The sequence below is a fragment of the Ambystoma mexicanum genome, chromosome 4p (genome assembly GCF_040938575.1).
Source record: "Ambystoma mexicanum isolate Mex_15411 chromosome 4p, UKY_AmexF1_1, whole genome shotgun sequence".
NCBI classification, from domain to species: Eukaryota; Metazoa; Chordata; class Amphibia; order Caudata; family Ambystomatidae; genus Ambystoma; species Ambystoma mexicanum.
Window position 1 is genome coordinate 229,951,400 of NC_090927.1, and position 17,118 is coordinate 229,968,517.

General features: G+C 43.9%; 1 protein-coding gene across 2 annotated transcripts in view; it reads left to right on the forward strand.

The window, feature by feature from the left end:
- The window catches only part of PKHD1 (PKHD1 ciliary IPT domain containing fibrocystin/polyductin), a 4,356,595-nt gene that overhangs the window by 963,167 nt on the left and 3,376,310 nt on the right, over nucleotides 1–17,118 (forward strand). For both annotated transcript variants that reach the window (XM_069605754.1, XM_069605755.1), the window contains exons 29-30: nucleotides 4,503–4,641; nucleotides 12,788–12,983. In XM_069605754.1, coding sequence (XP_069461855.1) covers nucleotides 4,503–4,641; nucleotides 12,788–12,983 — 335 coding nt within the window. The remainder of the gene's footprint in view (nucleotides 1–4,502; nucleotides 4,642–12,787; nucleotides 12,984–17,118) is intronic.

Here is a 17,118-nt window from a genome sequence, read left to right on the forward strand (position 1 = left end):
CGCCGACCGCCGTGCAGTGCTGAACGCAGACCAGAGTGCCCGAGACCTGTCGGGTGGAGAGTGAAGCCAAACCCTTGACCAGTCTTTGACGAGGCCCACTCCATTCTAAAGCATAGGAGTGAGTATTTAGTCTAGAACTGTCCATAACCCATCCCTTAGTTTAAAGTAATCTTACTACAACCATTTTAACCTATCCAGAACTGCATTATAGAATCATGTGTCCATCCTGTTGATTCCAAATCTGTAAAGCGCAATCTGTCAATATGAAATCTTGACTTTATTTCTGAAAATCTACCTTCACAAAAACCTCCATAACTTTTGAACCGCACGTCCTAGAACCGTAATTTAACTGTCATCTTAAAGCTAAGATCCTGAGCTTTCCAACAAACCCAGAAAATTCTAATTCATTATATTCGTTCCATAATCACGATTTACGCATGCAGAAAAATTGCAGCGAATTGTAATTTAGCTCAATTTCAACACATGTTAGAATAGCTGTTTCTTGTTTGCAACTGCTGAATTTCGTTTTCAATTTGATAATCATTCATGATTCATTGCTAGTGTTGACCTGAACCAATCCAAAGTAACGATCACTTATCCTGAATCTCTTGTAGTGAATTAAAATCATTTTAGCATATTTCCCCTTTCATGACAATCACATTCAACAGTATTTTTGCCTGTTTTAAAATCATTCCTGTGTCTCTCTAAGCTTGCTGGGGGAACTAGGACTGAATTGCATTATTGATTTCATTCTTGAAACCTGTGTGCCCTCATTTCTACCTCTTCATATTGCATAGTGTGGGGAGTGAATAATAAAAGGGGAAAAAGTAATCTTATTGTCTTTTGATTGAAACCATATCAAGTTTATTTCTGTGCTGCATTCTTTCCATCTTGCATTTCCGTGAACCATAGAAGTATTCTCTGCTACCTTATCCTTCCTATTCCTACTCCTTACTGATTAAAGAGATTGTGATATTGTAATATTACCCATTGCTGATCATTGTCATATTCATAAGTGTGCTATTCAGATATTATTTTGTTCATGAAAGTGTGATATATATATTGTTTAATTCTTCAAATAAACCTTTTAATTTGCAAAACAAACCTACTTCTTGACTCAGTGAGGTCAGGGGGATTGAAAGAGAGATGCGTTATATAAGGGTTCATCATCCAGATTTAAAGAACTTTAACATAAAAATATATAAATAAGGGCTTCCATTGGGCATTCCAGACTAGGCATTGACTGAGTTGGAGTGCTGGATTGGAGTCACTTACAGCGCGCCAAACAAGGTTTGTTTCCTTTGTTCGCTGTCCTTTGGCAGGCTTCTGCACACAAGCCCTCCTTAGGTGCCTGAATGTCTGAGGGGCACAGGATGTGAGGGGGGGGTTTGAGATTCCCTGCCCAGGGTCCCCTTGGAGACCCATGTCGCACTCTGTATGATTGGCTGTGGTGACTGTCCCGCTGGGACATCCACCCTGCTGTGTGATTGACAGCCAGACTGCGTGAATGGGGGAAAACTGCATAAAAAGCAGGTCTCTGGGACTGAGAAGGCAGAGTCACCACTGGATCGAGAGAACCAAAGGGAAGCTGACAAAAAAGGACCTCTACCACGACTGAACCTCCCGGTGAAGCCCTGCTGTGGGTCCGAATCTCCAAACTTGGACGACAGCGAAGATCCACAAGGAATCTTCTCCCCTTCAGCTGGTTGGACCAACCAGTTCGCCAAACAGCAAGCCAGGCCTCCCTCCTCTGGTCGAATTTACTGTGCACAGCTACTGTGAACCGGATAGCCAGGAAAACCGGACCCTGCTTGGGTTTTAGGGAGCGCACCTTTTATTTGTTGCTTTGCTCTGCTGCTGGTTTCTTCCCTGGGCAGTGCAGGACCCTACAGTCTTCCTACTTCGTGTCAGTCCATCAGTCGCTTCAGGAACCGTGAGCTGCAGGACTTGCCAGGAACATCTGCCTCAGCTACAGCCTTCTTCTCCACTCAAGGAACTGTTGAAACCCTGTTGTTTGTTCTGTCTGACCGCGCTCAAAGTGCTTGAAATCTTTCGCCAATCCGAGGTCTTGTCCTTCTCTATTCTTTAAAGTAACATTTTCGCCCAACCAACTTAGTTCTGAACTCCTGGCAAAGACTTAACCGCAAACTACTCTGAACTGTGTGATCCTCTGCAAAGACTTTGGTCCATAGACTTTGGCCCAGGCCTCTTGATTGGATTTCCTCACTGTAGTTGCCTTTTCTAGATTGCCCTGCTTACTTACTTGTTGGTGCCTTGTCTTTCCCTCCCTTTTAAATTGCTGGAGTGCCATTTTGCTCCCACTTAATTTTGTGGTTAACTTGTCCAGAATCTATTGCGTGTTGTGTAGTATATTAATAGTGTGATTTTTCTCCTGCTTTACTTTAGTGAATTATTGTTCAACTGATGTGTAAATAAATGTATATTCTTTTACTCAGAAACTGTGAGTCAGTGTTTGTTTGAACCATGGTAATTGCTGTCCTATGTGTAACTAATGGTACTGCTCACTTTACTCTAGAGATAAGTCTGGCTGCTCAGCCATCCCTACCACTTTACTGTGTAGTACAGGCTTGTACCAAAGGTGAATTTGCACTGTCTCTTGTAGTCTTAATTGTGTGTGGTGCTCCCAAAGGGTACTGCATATGATTCTGTCTAACAGGGCTTCCCTCTGGAACAGCCTCCCTGCCTCCCTGAAACTTGAAGAGAACCATCTTTGGTTCCGGAAGCACCTTAAAACCTTCCTCATTGCTTCTGCTTTCTCTCCCCCTCTCCCCTGCTGAATTCCTGGCAGATACTGAGACTGCACTGGTTACCTGGCAAGCCTTCTGTTCTCGGGCCCAAGCCCTGCCTGTTGCCTGCCTGCACTGCTTCCCTGGCAACCACTGCACCTGGGGCCGGTTTTCTGTATCCCTACAGTCCCCCCCACCAGCACTTATGTCTGCACTCACCCTGCACTTGCTACCAGCTGGCTGTTTTTTATTTATCCTGTTATTTTATTATCCTATGTACTGCACTTTCCCCTCCTTCTCCTCCCGCACTTTTTCCCTTTCCCCCTCCCCTTGCACTTGTGCAATCTGAATGACACCTGGCCTAGTAAGATCAATGTCTGTCTTCCATCTGTTCCCCCTCCATTGCCTCGTCACGCCTTGAAACACTTGTGTATAGGCGCATTATAAATGCCATATCATATCATATCACCTTCCCTCAATGGTAAGTACTGGGATGAGGAAGGTTTGGACAAGGAGTAGTGAAGATTACAGGTAACTAAGTCAGGCATTACCTCCATGTCCCTTTGCCTCATTCCAGTACCTGTGTATGAGCCAAGAATAGTGCTTGGAGTAATGAAGATTACCAATGAGGAATCAAGGCATTAAACACAAGCAGTGGCGCGACACCATTGAGCTGATTGGGCTTCATCCCTTCCCAACAAAATGGTGGGCTATGTTGACTCAACCTGGCTGACCTACAGAGCTGTTTCCGGACAGAACAGGACACAGATGTTAAACTGCACCTGGGTTTTACTGTTAACAAAGGCCCGGTTATTAGCAATTCTAGGCAATTCTCCTCTGAACAAGAGTACTAACAGCAACCCCAGACACGTGTTTCAGTTTGGTTGAATCTCATCAGTAGGGTGTAGCTGTTCCTCTCTAAGAATAGTGAGCAAGGGGTCCACGTCTGGATTCCCCTCGTAACTTAGGGTGAGACTTTTCTTACCTTTAATCCATTGGTCCAGGCAACAAGGCCTTCAGCTCCCTAGAGCAGTCAGGAACGCTTGTTCCCGTCATCTGCAGAGGATCTTGAGGCCTCCATGTCATGGGGGCGGGGAGGGCCCTATCACTTCAAAAACAAATGGTTTATTTTGAAAGTCACTCTGACTTCATAAAGAAATTATTTCTGTTAAAGGACCGAACCATAACGGAAATAATTTCTTTATGCAGGCAGAGTGACTTCAAAAAGAAACTATTTCCTTTTTAATTCTTAGTGCTCCCTCACCCCATGCCACAGAGTCTTCCATGTCATGGTGTAGGGTCTGCCATTCATTTTTTTGTTAATTTTTATTTTATTTTTTCATGCCCAAGCGTGCCCCTCCTAGGGCTTGTGGTCGCGGGGCGCCTGATAAACCAGTGGTCCATGGTGTTGGTGCAAACTTGGATTAAGGTGTCAGTAAAATGATTCCTTTGAGAAACATTAACTTTGATTACCGGACGTCAAAAGAAATGGTTGAAGACAAATGGATTTGTCATAAAGCGTGTAAGGTATTTCTGTAGGCAATGTATGCCCTATTTAAGTGTGACTTATCATACAAAATAATTCTTATGCAATTGTGGTCGTAAATGTGTATGTTGATCCCTGACATATCTTCTTTTGGTTCTTTATAAGGTATAGTACAATATACATTTTCATCATTTATATGAGATTATTCTCAAAAGATTGACATACACTGTATCCTTTTGAGCTTTTTCTGATTTCGTATTTTCTTGCAGGCTGAAGAAGATGATGTTGTCAATGTCACTGTGACTGTTCATGGAAACCAGTCTACATTTCTCATGAACGCATTTGAATACAACCCATCCTTGAATCCAGTTGTATTGTCCTTGAGCAGGAACACCAGCAGCACTGCCGGTAAAACAACAGCCATCTACATATTTTGCAAGAACATGCTTCTAGTTGTTTGGATTTATTGGTTGAAGCATTGTTTTTCGAAGTTGTAGGTGTATACCTGAAGAGACCAGGTACATATAACTGTATTTATTTTACACTATGTATCTACATTAATGGGGATATGAATGGAGCAGCGAAACACCTGCTTCTCCTCTCTCCAACTGCCAGCTCGTTCCTTGCATCTCCCGTTCCAACTCTCACGTTCCCAATCTGAACCGGCAGCCCTGCAACACCAGCTACACAATACTATACATCCTCCTTCTTCCACAAGACACTCCTCACTCTGCAAAGTCTACCAGGTGTCTTGGTCTCCGATAACTCCTCCCGAACCTTGATGTTGATGCCGACGTCATCCTCGAGGTATCTGGTATATCTGGCAACGATGAATCTTTTTTTTCCTTTGCACACTCTTTCATCACCCCTCACACTGCCATTACCAGACATGACCATCACTCTACCATTATTCCAAACTCTCCCATCCTTCCTTCTTACCGCATGTTTGAAAACCTAAATCACTTCAATGGGCTTAGACCATTTACCACCATCAACCCTTAGTACTTCTGGCAACTTGATCCTCACCCAGCATCACACATGGGGAACCTTAGCTGCTCTGAATCTTCTGTTGTCTTGCAAAGACTTATTGTTAAACTGGCTCTTCCTGATCTTCACTTCTACATCACCCAGAGTCACCTTCATTCCCATCACTCCACTCATCCATCCCGAAAACAACTTGGTGTTATCTCTCCTCCCCCTACTGAGCTCAAAAGGAGACACCCCAGTTGTACTGTGCGAGTTAAACCTATGTGCAACAATTGTCATCCTCACCACCTCTCTCCAATCCTTCCCATTGGACCAAGCCCACCTAATCGCTTCCCTTATCACCCTGTTGTACCTCTCCACAATGCCATTGGTCTGAGGATGATATATGGTACTGGCTCTGTGAGTGATGGACTTCCCCTTGAGATACCCCCCCATCTCCTTAGATGTAAATTGGGTCCCATTATCAGTCAGAATCTCGTCCGGATAACCGTCACAACCACACACTACTCCCAAGAACTCAACAACCCCCCTCGTAGACACACTCAACATCATCTTCAACGCCGCCCAACTTGTCAACATGTCAATAATCACCACACAATAAGTCTGATAGCATTCCATCCACACAGGGCCTAGAATGTCAATAGATAACTTTTTCCAAGGCCTGTCTGGTACATCCGTCAGAACCATAGGATACCTTTCAACCATGCACCCCTTATCACAGTTACTGCAAAGGATACAGTTTCTGACATTTCAAATCGCATCCCGACCACCAATATGTATTCCTTATCCTGTGCTTGGTCTTAACAATGCCTTGATGGCCTTCATGTCCCAGTAGTATAATCTTCTCCCTGATCCCCTCCGGGGTATCAGTTTATCACCTCTCATCAGGTAATCATCTTGAATGCATAGCTATCCCCTACACTCCAAAAACCTTCAGCTCCTACTTCTTGAACTCGTTTTCATTGGCACAACACTTTTATCAAGATTTTCCATCATAAATAACATTTTGGCATCCTTGCTCATCTTATCTGTCCACTCCTGCTTTGATAAGGCCTTATTGTAAATCTCATATATCATCTCCTGTTGCTCATCTTCATCCCCATCTTCTTCCTCACGATTGGTCATACTTGACAGACAGTCCGCCGCATAGTTCCTCACACCAGGAATATACGTTATCTCATAATTAAATTCTTGCAACCTGGAGACCCATCTTCTTATTCTGCCTGACATTTTATCCCGGCCTTTCATAGAAAACACCTCCACAAGCGGTTTATGGTCTGTGTGCAGTTTACATTTTATTCCCCACACAAATCATCTAAACTTGTTCACTGCCCACAGTATGGCAAGAGCTTCCTTCTCTATCATTGCATATGCCTTCTCAGCCCCTTTAAGTAAGCGTGATGCAAATGCTATGACCTTCATGCACCTGTGTTAAAACTGCTCCCAAACCAACATAACTCACATCTGTTGTTATCCCAGTGCATCTTCCCCGCACATAATTCTTCAATGCTGGTGCCGTTTTCAAAGCATTCTTGATGTATAGAAATTCCTCCACGCATTCTTCACTCCATGCTAATGTTTTGTTCATCTTCATCAAATCTCGAAGCATCACTGTGTGATCTGAGAAACCTTGTTCAAACTTTGAGTAATGCTCAGCCATGCCCAAGAAGGTTCTGAGCTGTTCTTTGCATTTGGAATGGCCATATCCTCAATTGCAGTTGTCAACTCTGCTTTCAGTGCGATACCATCCTTTGATATAACGTGCCCGAAATACTCAATTTCATTTATGTTAATCTTCGACTTCTCCTTCCTGAGTGTCTTCCCCACATTATACAACTTGTTAAAGACTTTCTCTAACCTTCTGTTTTGCTCTTCTTCAGTGTCAGCATATATAAGAATATCATCTTGAAAGAAAATCACACTTTCGTCCTCATAGAATATCTGATACATTACCTTCTGCAACACTGACACCGCCGATATTAATCCAAAGGGCATCCACTGATATTGATACAAGACCTCTGGTGTGATAAAAGCCGTCAGATGTCTCGACTCTTTATGTAGCTTTACCTGATGATAGGCAGCGGTGAGATCCAGTGTAGAAAAGACCTTGACAGACCCCATAGTTGAAAGCAGTTCTCGAATATTGGGCAGTGGATGTCTCTCTGGGACAATACATTTATTAAGCTCTCTTGGATCAATGCACACCCACACTTTTCCTGAGCTCTTCCTCACGATTACGAGTGGCGACACCCACTCTGCAGCATCAATCCTTTCTATTATCCCTTGGTCTTCCAGATTGCCCTGTTCATTTTTTACTTCGTCCCTCACAGCTATTGGTACATTTCTAAGCTTCTGTGCCACGGGCCTACACTCTTGCTTCAGTTGAATTCGGTGTGTGAAACCTTTGACACACCCAATTCCATCACTATATCTCCCTTCTAATTTTTCCTTTGTCCATCTCAGCTGACTCAACCGCATATACTGATTCCGCCGCACTGGCATCAAGCCGTACCTTGAGTAAATGCTGGTGTGCCCAACTCTGTAATGGTGATGCTCCCTTCTTTGAAACATACACTCTTCCTTCTGCTGATCTGTCTTTAAACCCAAGCATAGCCTTGAACCAACACATGATCTCAATTTTTGCACCCCCATAGGCTCTGGGCTTAATGTCCACTTCATGTAACGACTCTGGTCCAATTTCCTTCCACACCACTTCTGGAATAAGTGTATACTGGGCCCCCAAGTCTGCCATCATCTTGATCACTTTTCCATTCACCATTATGATGGTCTTTGGGCTCTCCACTTATTCATCCACACCACTAACTGCCAACACACATTCCTCCCCTTCATCACTGTCTTCATTCCCAATCCAATTCATAATATTTCCTCTACTCCTGCAGCATTTGGCTAGGTGGCCTCTCCCATTGCAATTCCTACAGATTATTCTTAAAGTAGGACAGGCAGGACTATAGGCCCAATGTGATGGACTGTCACATTTAAAGCATGTTGTGATGCAACCTCTCCCTCGTTGGCTGCTTTGGCCTTGGCATAATTCTGTGCTATATCCTCAATTGTAACCACAACCTCTTATGGTTTCTCTTGAATCTCGATTTTCTCCACTGTACCTCGCAAACGTGGGTACTCTCGTATCATTCTTTCGCCTCATGCTGGGATTAGAAGTGCCCACACTAGCTCCAATTTCCTCTTGTGTAGTTTGCAGCGTATTGACAGCCGCCTCTGATTCCACTGAGACTTCTTTCACCCTGTCTTCTAGAGTCCTAACACACTGTTTGGTATGCTCCACCTCCTTGGCAATCCATAGAACTACATCTAAGGGTGGATCATCCTCAGCCCACAGTCTTTCATGAACCTTGGCACTACTATATTCCAACATGAACTGATCCCTTAATCTCTCTTCAAACTGTTGACCAAACTTGCAGGTTCTGGCTAATTTCCTGAGAGATGTTATATACTGTTCAACACTATCCCCTACTTCTTGTGTCCTCTTTCCAAATCTATATCGTTCAAGAATGGTTCTCAGTTTCTTTTCATAATGTTTGTTAATTGTCACTATGCATTTTTCACACTCGTTCATATCCCCACATTCTGAAATTATGCAGCTGTCAGATCAGGCAGATCTTCATATTTCTCCTGACCGGCTGGACCCAGACAATGCAAAAATAATGATTTCTTTCTTTCAACACTGTCATTTGTGCCACACACAACATTGTCATAATGTTCAAAATACTTAAGCCATCTATTCCAAGGTAAAACAGTCTCCCCTACCTCAGGCAAAAACATAGCAGGTGGTGTGACACTGTGTATAGACATGTCTCCAGCCCCACCAAAATCAACCGTCTTGACTGCTTCCTTTCTCTGAAATAGTATTCTGTTTCTCTGTCTTATTTCCTGTTCTTGTTACTCCACAGTTTTATGCTTACTACTTTTATGCTTATTTCCCTCCAATGTATACTTGTCAGGCTTTTTCAACGAGATACAAAAAAAACAAAATGTAAATCCACTGGGACAAAGAGGAGCAGGGTAGCCTGTTGTATGCTTGCTTGCTCACTTTGCCTGGCTTTACAAAATGGCTGCACGTCGCGTGATGATGTCACACTTCATACGTTCTTTCCTCTGAGGCAGATTACGGGTGCCTCAGGCGGCAACTGCAGGACCTCAATTTCGCTTTACCCCACACTAGCGGCTGCTCTGCTACACTTTTACAGCTGTCCGCCACACTGATCCGTCAATGGGTAGCAGCCTGGGGACCCCTCACCTGACATAATGCTGCTGCAGTCAATCGCTGCAATCGAGTCTCTTCCACTAAGGACTCCTCCTCGCTACTTGAAACAAGCAGGTACATGTAGATTTTTAACTGTATTTATTTTACATACTACACTAATGGGGATATGAACAGAGTGGCGGAAATAGCTGTTTTTCCTCTCTCTAACCGACAGTTCGTCCCTCGCATCTCCCTTTCTAACTGTCACATTCCCATTCTGGAATGGCAGCCCCGCAACACCAGCTACGCGATACTACAATACCCAGTTTATTTATTTGCATTTATAAAGCGCACAAACAGCCATAAGGCATTGTGACGCTGGTACATGGAATCGACTTAGTGGGAGGATCACCTGGGTGGTGGGTCCTTGGGGATTGGGATTGGGAGTGGGGTGCCTGCAGGCGGGACATGGTATCCCTGTTTCCCTATTGATGATCAACCTAACCCTCCCCTGACCTTTATAGGTTATTGCAAAACAGCTCCCCTCATTGTCCCACATTTCACCTCTGACAGTACTGAGACGAGGAAGAGGCGGCCAAGAGTAATGAACATTAAACTTCATTTCAACACTCTGGTACCGGGACGAAGAATATGCAAGCAGAGTGCTTTGAAAGTAGGGCATGTCCCTTTAACTATGGTCTGGCAAGCCCAATTGAAAATCCAAACCTGCAACCTGCCAAATGGTTGCAGGTGTATAAAGGGAGACCCATGGAACAGCAGAAGGAGAAAAAGGGAGGCCTGTGTGGGAGCGACCAGCAGGGGATCTGTGTCGAGGAAAGCAGAAGGGAGATAGGACACTGTCTGCGTCCATGGAGAGGAGCAGGGCTGCCGGCATGTGCTCTGAAGCACCTGGAATGCGAGCAGGGCTCACGCAGACCGGCCTGCTCACCAGTGAAGCAGAATAGAAACCAGAAGCACCCATAACGCGAGAGTGGAAAGAGATGTCACTCAAAGCTTGGGGCGCTCTTAGGTGCTACACATGAACACCAAAGTGCTGTATAATATATATATATATATTGAATTGTAAACTGAATGAAAACTTGCAGGTAAGTTAAACTATGCATTTTGAACTCCTAACTGAATGAAAACTTGAAGACAAATTGAATCATATATATTGAATACCAAACTGAATGAAACATTGAAATAAAGCAAAACTACACATGCTGAATGTTGAATTGAAACAACTTTATGGGCACAGTTAATAGTGGATGAAAGCCAAAAGGGAAAGTTCCTTTTTAAAGCAACCTACGGAAAAGAGTGAGTGACAGAGTGTGACAGAAAGGTAGGGAATACATAAGACCCCCTCCAAGGGAACTGTTATGAATGGATGCAGTGCGGCAAGGCCAAAGACTAACAAGAGATGTGCGACACATAATGGCAAAGCCAAGAGGCTAGCCAGGAGAAGCCAGGAGAGTATGAACCTGCATATAAAGTCACAAGGATGACAAAAAGGAGCAAAGTGAAGGTGAATTCGGACACAGGGGCAAATACAGAAGAACCTGTGTGGGTTGAAGAGCATAGGGGGTCTGGTTGCGCAAACTGAGATGGGTAGACCATTTGGTCTGACAATGGCACCTAGACCAGAGATCCCTCAATGGTGAAAACCAACGACATTGTGAAATATACCAAGAAGGAGGACTATAAGTGAGCTGGTGAGATAAACCACAAGGAGGGTCAAGTTAGTCTGGAGTTGGCCTGGAGTTGTGTTGAACTTTGAAAGATTGAAACCATTATCAATTATTACGTTGAAGTCTTGGGGGAGGGAACCCTGAGACTTGATGAACTGAGAATTCAGGAACTACAAATGCTTTGTTGACGACAGAGCCTCAAGACCCTCCTCTTTTGAACTGTGTTGCCTCGAACTTGGGGAAAGGCAACCCCAAGGATTTGTGGAACTGCTTTGAACTTCAGAAAGCTAATCTTGAGACTTTTTATAGACCTTTTTTGAACTTGGGGAAGGGGAGCTGAAACGGAAGCTGAAAGCTGGAAGAAGCTCAGAACTTTGTGTTGATCACCATTTCTTTGATTATTGACATCCGTACATGTTGTTTAGCTCTATTTGTGAGGGCAAGGAAAGGTTTCGGACACAGTCAAAGTTTTACAGTGAACTCTTTCACTCAGAATTGCCTTAGTTTCCCACCTCATCATAGGGCAAGTTAGACCTTCTACCATCCTGATATTTACTTTAATACATTATTTTGTTGTGAACTTTGAATCTGTTGTCTGTGTCTTGCTTCATGAGGCCTTCCCATATATCAGACATTTTCTATGGTCCAGATTATTGAAAGTTTAGGTTCTGGTAACCAAAGAATAGCCCAGAGTAATGCACTGTACAAATGCATCAATATTAAAACACGTTTGTATATTTGCATAGGTTTAATTCACTACCAGGCACAGGTTTCTACTCTACCTTATTACCAACACAGGTCAAGCATTTTGAAATACACTAAAATGTGCCACAAACTATCAGGGCATAACATACCACTCTACCCCATGTGTCATTCATTTTTTACCATCGTTTTCTTTACAATTCTTTGTTGTTCCTAATATCCTGCAGGGTACAAGGCTTCCAGTGGCTACCAATAAACACTTGAGCTACAAAATCAATCTGACCCACTAGAAGTCACCCCAAAATGTAAACGGAGAATGGAAGCACTAGTCGGGCTCCTAGTGGGTGAAAGGGTGGGGGCTTAGCCCTATATAAATGCACACTACAATACAAAGTTGTTGTTTTTAATCCTCCTGCTTGCTACACCTGTGCTGCCATAGCTCTCTCAATAACAAGTGTTGCTTCTGACAACTTAATCTTGGACTAAGCGAAGACTTGAAATAAGGAATCTTTGCTGGGATTCTATCTGTGACTCCCAAGTCTCCATCTCTCTCTCTCTCTGTCTCTCTCTCTCTCTCTCTCTCTCTCTCTCTCTCTGTCTCTCTCTTTCTCTCTCTTTCTCTCTCACTCATTCACTCACTCACTCACTTACTCTCTTCCTTCGACTCTGGCATCTTAGCTCAATCAATTAGTGCCAATTAGTGCACCAGCCTCTCATTCCTTGGGATGGATGATCATTACTCTTGATGTATGATTCACAGGTTTGTAGAGTACTGTGTGTTATGAATGTGCATGTCAAATAATGAATGTGAATAAATAACACTTGATCATGTATACTTTGGCTGGCAGGTTCATGTGTATATACTACAGTGCCAGTACTGTAATGATTGTTTTGGCCTCTCCTAGTTGTACCTTCCAAGACTGAACTATTTGCTCCATATGTGATGTATCCATAGGTGGCCAGGTACTGGAGATCAGAATGCTACGCTTTGAGGACTATGCTGATCAGGAAGTCAAGGTCACAGTTCAAAGTACTCTGGCGGAGGTCAAAGGGCAATCATCATCTGGGGTACAAGTGGTCCTGCCCCCACTACCAATTGGATTGTACAACATTTCTATCATGATCAGCGGAGTGGAGATCAGACCCACTGAGTAAGAGATGCTTTCTTCTTCTGTTTTGAGTGTTGCATATAATGAGGGATTCCTCCCCAAACATGTGGCCTTATGACTATTGTTTTAATGCATTTTCATGAAGTTGAAGAACCACTTATGATTATGTTTAATTTGTTAGGTTATGTTAAAACAGCTTGCAGGCTAACGTTTTACATTTCACTGGGCCATTGGTCTTACTGTACAGGACCTTTTGTGTTGAGGAATACTAAAAACTGGAGGGCTTTACAAGATGAGATTTGGTAGAAAACACGAGGTTACAGTTTCTGAAGTGGGCATGTATCGGAAGGAAGGGAAAGTAGTTCCACAGATTTACAGATTTGGAACAAAGACAAAGGGAATGAGGAAAGGACGTTGAACATGTCTGAGAGTCTACGTGCTTGGAGCTGTGCCAAAATAATGTTGCCCCTATGTCTCCAAAACAGCCTGGACATCGGCATCCAGCGGAACTTGGCAGGCATAGGATAATTTGTTAAGGAAAGTCCAGGTAGGCCCAGATCACATAGTTCAGTTGCCATTGTACTGACTTGAATAGAATATCTCAATAAAGCTTTGCTGTGAGGGTGAGGATAGCACAAACAGAGAACACCTTCTTAAGGAGAAATAAACGAGTTTTGGTTGGACAGTAAACTGTTGCCTCATAGGTGAATTCGAATCAATAGCCCCCCCTAGGTTCTTCACATGAGGTGAAGAGATGAGGCAGGAGCTTGGAAACCCATTTTTTAAAGTAGTTTCTTGAACATATTTATTGGATGGTATATAATGATGCTTATGTGTGAAATATTTGTGAAGTTCTACTCCCATCTTCTAGCTACATTCTCTTCCAAATTCTGTTTTTATTTTCTGGATGTATGTATAGAGCTGGCTTTCTGGACATGGTCTTGGGTAAGGGTGTATGCCTTCCCTACCCCAGGTCAGGGACGGAGCCCCTGGAACTCTGCCACCCTCATGGTGCTGTCTTTGGTTTTGGGCTCTGCCCTCCTGCTGGGAAATTGGATTGTTATACCGCATTCTGTTGTCTTTTTGTTGGTGGTGCCCTCTCCACCACATGGGGCTTATATTTATTTTTCAGGTGGCACCATCCAACATCCAAGCCTAATACAGCCACACCCCACAGCAGCCCGTGAATTTCTTAGTTGGCCCATTCTCTGGGGGAGTTTCACACAACACTACAGCACTCTGAGGCACCCATAATCTTCCTTGTGGTAGCTAAGGGGGCTTCTGTACTCACAACTGCTGCCCCACAACACTCTGCTCTTCCTCAACAGGCCCTCATGCATTATGAGGGGCTACCCGAGTCACTGCTATGCCTGCAGTGTGTTGCATCTCCTGCTGGTGTCCCCATTGCCTGTGGGGCACCAGCTGATCTGCATGCACTGCCCCCCTCCTCCCTGCACTGGTGTGGTTCTTCTCACATGTAGCCAGCATGCTAGAGATTCATTTTTCACCAGGCCTGCAAGGACTGAGTATTCTGTGACTATCTTTATCTGGGGTGAGCAGCCTCTGGATTTTCTTCACCATCCCGCCTGATCTTGTGGGGCAGACTTCCACCACCTCCACTCACTGCACCTCCCGGGCAACACCTGGCATATGCAGCCAAGGGAACGTATCTTCTGGGCCCGCCCAACCCGGCCTCAGGAACGGGGTCACAGGGGGCTCAACTGGGTCGCTGCTTGGGGCTGCCCCACACATATGGCTCAGGCTGGGTCACTCTGCTTTTCACACTGAACCGCCCATGTGGTCTGGTGCCCTTGGTAATGGGCCCATCCAGTAGGCTGATATGGGCCAGCAGCCACAGCCCGTGGTAGATGCCAGACTGTCCGGCACACATGGCTGTTCATTATTTGTTAAAGGTTGTATGGCAATGGGGTGGGCGGGGAGTTTGAGGACTTGGTGGTCCAGAAAGCTGCTGTTTCTCTCCCTACTCTTCTTAATGTATTTTTCTCTCTTCTTGTTTTATCTCTTTTGCTTATGGTCTCATTTTAGAATGTTCACTCCCCTGCCTAACGCACTCCTGCAAATGGATGTTGTGTCTTTTGATTTGTCTTTTCTTTTCTCCTTCCGCTTTTCTCCTGCCTCCTCCCTCTCCTGCCCTAAAATGTCTTCATTGGCTCCCGTTTGCTGCACAGATTAAATTCAAATCCCTCTGCATCATGTAAGAAGATTCAATTCAACACTACAGCTAAGTCAATGCCTAGTCTGGGATACTGAATGGAAACCCTTATTGATATATCTTTATGTCCAGTTCATGAGTTCTGGATGACTACCCCTATATAACACCCCTCTCTTAGAATCCCACTGACCCCACTGAGCCAAGAAGTAGTTCTGTTTTGCAAGTTTAAAAGGTTTATTTGAGAAATAAGACAAAATATAGATACCACGCTTTTATAATAAATTAATAATCGATATCGCCCTTATAAATATAATGTTAATCAACAATGGGTAATCTGACACTAGCACACTTCTTTATAATCAATGAGGAGTTAGTATAGGATGGATCAAATAGCAAAAATACTTTTATGATTTCAAGGGAAAAGCAATGAGGAATAAAAGTCAATACAGAAATACTTGAGATGATTTTAGCAAAAGATAATATAATCACTTTTTCTCTGGCAATTCTCCCCCCTCCCGTATGCAATGTAAGACATGGAAGTAGATGGAAAGAGGAGCACACAGTTCTCAGGAATGCAATCAAATACAATACGAAATTCAGTTCCCCTCCCCAGCAAGCTTAGAGAAAACCGGTATGAGTTTTAAAACACAGGCCCAAGTGCTTTGAATGTGGTGGCAATGAAGTGAGAAATATGCCAAAAATGGTTTTAATTCCCTTTAGGAGGTTCAGGGTGAGTGAGAGATACTTGGTATGAGTGCACGCTCACTTTAGCATTGATTCAGAGATGGTGATTAAGAGGCAAACAAATTTTTTAGCAAGGAACGAAATGACTGCTGATGGTTACACGTGGCAGGATTTTTAACCAAATTGCAAATCGCGGTAAAATTCACGAGTGTGTGAATCGTGATTGCGGACAAATTATAAGGAGTAGGAAGTCAGTCCTAGGCTTGTTGTAAAGCCTAGATTCTAAGCTTTCAGAGGAAAGTTAAACCAAGTTCGTAGCCGAAACGGTTGTAGAGATATGAACGATTTTGTAAAGGTCATTTTTCGGATTTAAAATAAACTCAAAATGACTTTGCAGCTGCAGAATTGACAAATGACAGTGGTGCAGCTTTACAAATGACAGGTGACAGTTAGGAGGCAGTTCTACTTAGGTTAAATAGATTGAATTATATTACTTTAAACTAAGAGATTTGGTTTTGCCCCGTCCTAGCTGTACTCAAAATATATTTGGAAGGACTGGGTCTCGTCACGGATCTGATCAATCAGGCTAGCGGCACTTCACAGCGATCTGGTCTCTGGGTCTGCGGTTCTGCACGGTCTGGTCTGGTCGGGTCTGGAACAGTGGTCTCTGCACGGCTCCTGGATATCTGCACTGGTCCTGGCAAAAGTTCTTGGCAAGGGATTCAAGCAGCTCACCCGGCTGTGAGTAGCTTGCTGTGATTTGAGGCCTGCTGCAGAGAACTCAGCTTGTGGTTTTAGGCCTCTGATTTAGGTTCTAAAGTATAAGTTCTAGGTTCTGGAGTATGTAGCTGGAGTCAGTCTGGAACTGGTATCTTCTGGATGTTGTGTGGTCCGGCAAAATGCTCTGCAGCAACTGGATTTGAATCCCCCTACCTGTCCCAGCAGTCTCTTTTTATGTGTTTTGAAAATGGGTGTGTGCCTGGGCCTAGCTAAGCCTGCCCCTCTCTACTTGTCATTGGCCCAATTCTCCCCTCTCCCATGATTGGGGGAAGGAAATGTGAGTCAGAGTGATGCTGTAGGTTTTATGGGTCAGAGGATCCTCCCCTGGTCAGTTTCCACACAAATCTATATTTGACCCAAATACATATTGCACAGATATGCAGTTGTTTAAAATTACATGCACCCATCACATATCACATGAGGTATACTCTGTTCAAACTCTGCTCTTCCTGGGAGCTTGCATTCAAAAATGACATTTTGCGCTTTTTAACTGGTTTTGCAATATCGGACATTTACCCAAATTTACACACATTTGCGCAA